This window comes from Arachis ipaensis, chromosome B6 (genome assembly GCF_059453495.1).
Source record: "Arachis ipaensis isolate K30076 ecotype BB chromosome B6, ASM5945349v1, whole genome shotgun sequence".
Lineage (NCBI taxonomy): Eukaryota > Viridiplantae > Streptophyta > Magnoliopsida > Fabales > Fabaceae > Arachis > Arachis ipaensis.
The window spans coordinates 134189805-134196679 of NC_142441.1; the positions used below are offsets into that span (position 1 = coordinate 134189805).

General features: G+C 33.1%; 1 protein-coding gene across 1 annotated transcript; it reads right to left on the reverse strand.

Moving 5' to 3' along the window:
- Positions 1–4006: 4006 nt before the first annotated feature.
- LOC107604999 (transcription factor TCP20) lies at positions 4007–5785 on the reverse strand. Its single transcript, XM_016306732.3, has 2 exons — positions 4295–5785; positions 4007–4205 (listed from the first exon to the last, which is right to left on the reverse strand). Exon 1 carries the CDS (start codon positions 5512–5514, stop codon positions 4465–4467), a length of 1050 nt encoding a protein of 349 aa, XP_016162218.1. The 5' UTR covers positions 5515–5785; the 3' UTR covers positions 4007–4205; positions 4295–4464.
- Between the last annotated feature and the right edge of the window lie 1090 nt (positions 5786–6875).

Sequence of the window (6875 nt, forward strand, 5' to 3'; positions counted from 1 at the left end):
TTGTTCAATAATTAATTAATAATATTTAAAAGTATTATTAAAAGAATAGTGTTAAACTGTTGGACTAAAAGTATTAGATTGTTAGTTAAAAATAGTAGTTAATATAAGTTAAAATTGCTGATTTTTAGACTTTTTCTTTTATCAGGACTAAAAAAAAATTAATGTTATAAGCAAAATAAGTATCTTTTAGTTTTTTTTTTTTTGGTAAAAAGTATCTTTTAGTTTAAGTCTCATTAACCATGATGGGATTGGATCTTCTTAAACGTTTCTCTCATTTTGTCAAGTATGATCTTTTAATCTTTTCATACAAAATCTTCTCTTTCGTGTAAAGTTTTAAAATTGTTAAGAGTAAAGACTCGATTAAAATTGATCGAAAACATAGTGTATGTGTGTCTATATATATATCTATTAGGCACATTGGATACCCCAATGCGATTACTGTGATGAGAGAATCTTGCAAGGTTTTTCTGCAAGGAATATTTTTGTTCTCTTAAAATATGAAATCGATTGTGAACCAGAAAAATGAAATCAAATTCCCTTTTGAATATCTTGTATGATTCTGGGTCACTGTCTGACATATACTTGCGGTTCCAATACATACTTGAAACTAGAAAGAGAAGTAGCACCCTTTTGTTCTATTATGCCAAAATTGAAGTATAAAAACGAATGGAAAAATATAGGTAGACAATGAAAATATTAGACAATGTGAACAATAGATATCAGATGTTCAATTCATTAGGTGTGCGTATAATTATTCTAATATTAAGATTTAGGTGAGTAATTTAGAGTGTAGTGTATTTTACTTGAATTGAGCTAATTTTAAGATCCGTTGTTCATGTTGTTCAAGAAAGTCATTAGTTACCTAGCATAACCTAAAACGAATTACCAAAAAGAAGTGTTAATTAATTGTCAATCATTATTAAAGATGAAGCATTAACAAGGGTGGCAAATTTTATATTAGTAGGAAATCTCAACTCAGAAGCTCTTTTTTGCACCACTTGGGGAGTTCAAGGAACTAAATTTTGGAAGAGGGCCAAAATTCAAATAACAATACTAAATGTAAACAAAAAATTAGTTATTAAATCAATTATTTATATAAAATATGTATTAAAATATAAAATATAAATTAAAAATGACTTAAATAATATATACTCGTACACAAATATATGGTAGTTAATTTGGTAGCTTAACATTTTTTAAATTGAAATGGAATTGATGATTGATTGGCATTCAAACTTTACTTGTTTTCAAAAAGTAAACGTGCATGGTGCGTTATAATTCAACAATGGGGGCTGTCTATAATAATAATAATAATAATAATATTAATAATGGCACAGTTGGTGGATGCGCAAATGAATTGTGAAATTGAAGCCTTGAAAGGATAAATAAAGAAATTGGGTGTGAGAACGAGAGATCATGGCAGCCACGCATAGTCGTATTTTTATTTTTATTTGACAAAATTAAGAACAACAGATGTAAAGCCCTTCATGCCAATGTTAAATATGATGATGTTTGTTGACTAAATATATCTCTTTTCTTCGTAAATAAAATAAATAAATAAATAAATAATAGGTGTTTGAACCAATAAGTTAGAAATAAATATGTAAAAGATACAATGAAAAAATTACTTAACGAGAAAGTGACATATGAGCGACATAATCTATATCAACAATTCCTTTTTTACTTTATTTTTAAAAATGTTATTTAATCTTATAAGAGTATGTTAAACATTTTAAAACTAATCCTAAAAGATTTCTTGAGTTTTTTAAAAACTAATAATATTCCTCTAATAGGTTTATTATAGTCATTTTAAAATTATATTCGAATTTTTACTCTCTAATACATTCAAACAATCTTATATTAATCTATCAGGGTATTTCATTTTTTTTTCAATCAATGCTAATTGGTATTTTAGTAAAATGAACTAAATGCATATTTTAAACTTTTAGAATTAATCTTAAAAAAGACATTTTAATCTTTTCAAAATTAAGCAATAGGATAGTTCAGTTTTTTAAAATCAAATTCAAATATCTAATTTATAATTTCTAATACAATTAAACAACTTTAATTCTAAAAGAATATTTTAAACTTCTTAAGAATAATCCTAAAAGATTACTTTACTCTTTTAAAAATTAACCGTAAGAAAATTTCATATTTTAATATTTAACTCAAAAGATATTTCACTGAAATGTTTAATTAATTTTGTCATTTTAGATGTATTCAAATAGCAATGTTTAGGCCACGAACATGAAGGAAGTGACCTAAGGTCAATAAATAATTGCAGAATAATTACAAATCACCTGTCAAAAACAGCTTTGAGAATAACAAAGAATTTAGACGCATGTTCTTATGAAATACATTCAGAATAATTTAGTAAATATGTCAAACTGCCAATCCACTTTAACTAATATTTCTGCGGCATGACGACCCATGTTACATATTTAAACCTATAAATTGATTATAAAAAGAAAAGGCTATGCAACCCACTAAAGGAGTATAGGCTTGAAAGCCCCAACACCCAAAAATTCAGATAGTCACACACACCATAGTCATAATCGACTAATTTGAGACCTAACTAACTGTCCATAAAGTTCATTACATTAAAAAATTGTATGAGAAGCCAAACCCCACCTGTCACTGGGAACAATCATAAAACAAAAAGAGAAGGGAACAATCATAAAGCAAAGCTGCAGGTATGGGTTTGTGAGACCAAATATTGGATCCTTTGTGATTGTCACAATTGGCAAACAAACAGACAAAGCTTCTTTGATAACATTATACATAATTTTCTTTTTTAAAATACTCTTCAACATATATATTATATCTTTTAAAATAAAAATTATACATATGTTACTGTTACAAACATCTAATAAAAAATGCTAGTGCTTGTTAATATTTAATACACTAAGATAAAAAAGTTCTAGTTATGAGAGAGATAAAAATCATGAGTCTCCATTGATTCTCACTCGTTTCTTAACTTGTTACAAAAAATTGTTATTAAGTTACAAATTCTCTCTCAGAATTGGGCATAGACACAGCATTACTGCAACATGTAACAAAAATATGCCAAACCAAACAAAAACAATAACCATCATTATGCAAATTCTTATTCTCAAATCTCAACTGCTAATCCTCTAATACCAACGTATTTGTTGTGAATAAAGGTGCATAAGTTCACAACACATTTGTTAATAGAATTAATTTGGAAGTTTTATTTACACAAGGCATACACCAGTGTGGTCTACTGGCAACCCAGCTTGAAGAATGGGACCAAAAAACCCACTTGCATTCAAAGCCAAACAAATAGTTAAACAAATAATAAATAATAAAATGAGTTCACACGAACAACCGTGTTGAGTTCATAAAAGCTTTGCACAGGTTTTGGAAGCTTGCCAGCAATTTCTGAAGCCTCAATTTCAAATCTCATTATTGAGAAAAAAAAAAAAATAAAGTATAACACTATCTTGTGTTGCAATTAACTTCTTACTCTTACCCATACTGCTAAATTTTGCCTTCCCCAAGAATTTGGTTACATTTAATTTAATACCACCACCTAAGTTAATCAGAGTTCAGATGCAAAAATTTGTATAGTGTAAAATCTGCTAATAAAGTGAAATTTGGTAGCTTTAATATGTTACTGTTTATAATGAAGCAGAGGCTTGTAGTTATACACATATACTTGTAGTGAACTAAGTTTAGCTTATTTGAGGAAAGGATTTTTGGAAGGAGATACACCTATCTCAAAGATGGTGAAAGAGAAAGTAGCTTATTTGAGGGAAGGGGTGTTTTTGTCTCGATTGAACAAAGGGTAGGCCATGGATAAGACTTCAATTTGAGATTCTAGTTAAAACTTAAAACCACCATGAGTAAGTCTTAACTAGAATCTTGAATTTAAGTCTTACCACTGTGACTAATCCTAGTCAGTATCTGAGGAAAAAGGGTGCTGCGCAAGCTGATCTAATATAATAGAAAGAACAAAAACTACTACTGCTATCAGGGTTCAATATCAGATTTATGAAACTATATTACCATCATCATAATCATTATCATTATCATCATCATCAATTTCACAAAACAAACTAATCAGCACTCCAATCCTGACCTAACAGAGAAGAACAAAATAATCAACACACCTCTGAAATAAACAAGAGTCATAAAAGGCCAGAACCCAAGAAGCCAAGCTATATGTGGCTATGCAATTCCACCTGCAGAATAGAAAATCGAAAACAAATTTGAATCCACTGGAAATCGTTGAAAGATAGAGAAGGAAGCACTAAAGGGAAAATCGAAGTACCTGTATCTGGAGACTGAGTGACTATGGAGAAGGAACAAATAAGGTTCAATTCTCTCTTTTTTTTTTTTGTTTTTTCTCCTCAGAGTCTCCCAATTTATACAATAAAAAAGCACAGTAGAAACCTCAGCCTCTCTTTTGATCGAAATCCATTAAAGAAAGAAAAAGAAAAACTACTGTCCAGAGCCTTGAGAATCATCCTTAGAAGAAGGAGTCTGCTGGTGGTGGTGGTGGTGGTGGTGGTGTTGGTGTTCTTGATGGTCCTGGTGCACCCTAGCCTGACCCATCTGCTGGTAAATCTGAGTCAAGGCCTGTGGATTTATGACCCCAATATGTCCATCTTGCGACAAACCAAGCTCCAAACCAGGCATCTGTTGTTGTGAACCACCCAAAATTGATGTAAAGCTCATCGGACCCATGCCGCCGCCACCACCGGCAGCAGCACCAGAGGGAACTGAAAAGTCAAACCCCGGGAACCCAATCTTTTGAAGGTAATTTGATGATCCCTCGTGATGGTGGGGCCATAACCCTGCTGTGGCGGCTGCGGCCACTTGATGATGATGATGATGGGGTCTTCCAACTAAATTCCCAACACCAACCATTGTTGCCCAACTGGTCCTACTGCTGGACCCTCCTAATTCGTCAATCTTTTGGTGTAAACCTGCTGAAAGAGATTGGGTTGCTGACTGGTGCGAAGAGATGGAGTTTCCTGCCGCAGCGAGAGCGGAAGCCGGGATTGTTCCGGTGCCGGTTGCGGCTATTATTGAAGGCTCGGCTTGTTGGAGGAGCCACTGGATTGTTTCGCCGTCAGATTTGTGGCCTAATTCTCTGGTCAACTGGAAGATCCTTGCTGCGCACAAGGCCGGCATCCTTATCCTTCTTCCTCTTCCTTCCACCTTTGTGTGTCTGTCTTTGTTGGAGCTTCTCTTTGGCGCTAACTGCTGTGAGACCTGTTTCTTGTTCTCTTCTTTCTCTGATACCACAATCTGGAAATCCTTCACTTCTGATGCCTTGTTCTCTCCCATGGTGTTGTTTGTTGGTGGTGGTTGTGGTGACTCCTGTGGCTGCTTTGAGCCCTTGGGATCCATGAACAGTGTGTGTTTTTGTGGGGGAAAGAGAGAAAGTAAAGAAAAAAGAATTAATAAAAAAGAAAAGGGGAAATGATGGGTCCGTCCGGTCCTCTTTGATTGAAGAAGGGTGACCTCAAAAGTCCTAAACTTCATGAGTTTTCACTGTTTCTGGCAAGGATTGAGGGATTCATAAAACCCATTAAAAAAAAAAGTTATTGAAATCCCAATGTGCCCCCAATGTCAAATATTTTCACTCCATGGCCTTTGCTTTCTTACCTCTTTCACGGTGTAGTGGGTTTTGACCAGCCAGATGTGAATTTTGAAAGCTACTTTAGCTGCCAGTTTCACCACCATTCATTCGGGGGATACTGTAACTCACTTCAAACTTCAAATGTACATTGCCTGAGTTGATCTTGATCTCCACTTTAGTTATGAGATTGACAAATTATACTGATTTAGTTCTTCAGATTTAACTATTTTAATTTGATTCTTTAGATTTTAAAAAATATATTGCGTTAATCTAAGCATATTTTTCATCACAGCAATTCAATCTGTGAATAATGTAGTTTGCTACACTAGATATAATGACGGTTAAATAAGATGACAGAAAAGTGTAATTGAACCAATTTAATTTTATTTTTTTTATAATTTAAACAAACAACATAATTTTTATTCTTTTTTTTTCTTTGTGTATAGTTACACGTCAGAAATTCCGATTGTAAGTAGCGTCAGAATTTTTTACATTCAACCACCAAGACTCCTAGTAATAACATATCATCATAGGTACTAGAGTACTGTGGTTGTGGCTTTAGCTTTATGCTTCGTTGGTCAACAACGGATTCGAATTCTAACAAATTATTATTTGGATATCTCAACTACAATGTGAGAAACTTTACTTAGTTATTTTATTTTTGTTTCAGCTCACTAGAAAGAAGTGGTGTGGATTATTTGTGTGACTGACAATGGACAAGAAGATCTAGGTGAAACTTTGGATTCTGCAATGAAAATTAGACAAGCGAGACTAAATTTATATACTAAAAATAAACTACTACATATGAGAATAGAGATGAGAGAGAGAGAGATAGAGAAAGGGGGTGGAAAAATACCAGGTGGGTGAGAGAGAGATAGACAAAAGGGGTGGGAAAACACCAGGTGGGTGCAAACGACTAAACAAGGTAGGGATCCTAGAATTTGGAACAAAGATGAGTATCATCGATTGGAGCTGGATTCTTTCTCCGTATTAGTTGATAATCTCCCGGTTGATATATCAAAACGGGAATTGTTCAGTTTGTTCAATTGGACGGGCAGGATTAAAGATATTTATCTTGATGGAAGAACAAGAACGGCCAGATCTATCTATTCGCATTTGTCCGGTACACCACAAAGGGGGGAGCTTTGAAGGCTGTTGTAGAAATGTATCATATGGTGTTGAGAGGAAAAAGAATTTTTGTAGCAGAAGCAAAGTATAGAAGGAAACCTGAACTGAAGAAGATCAAAGGCAAAGAAGTGCAGGA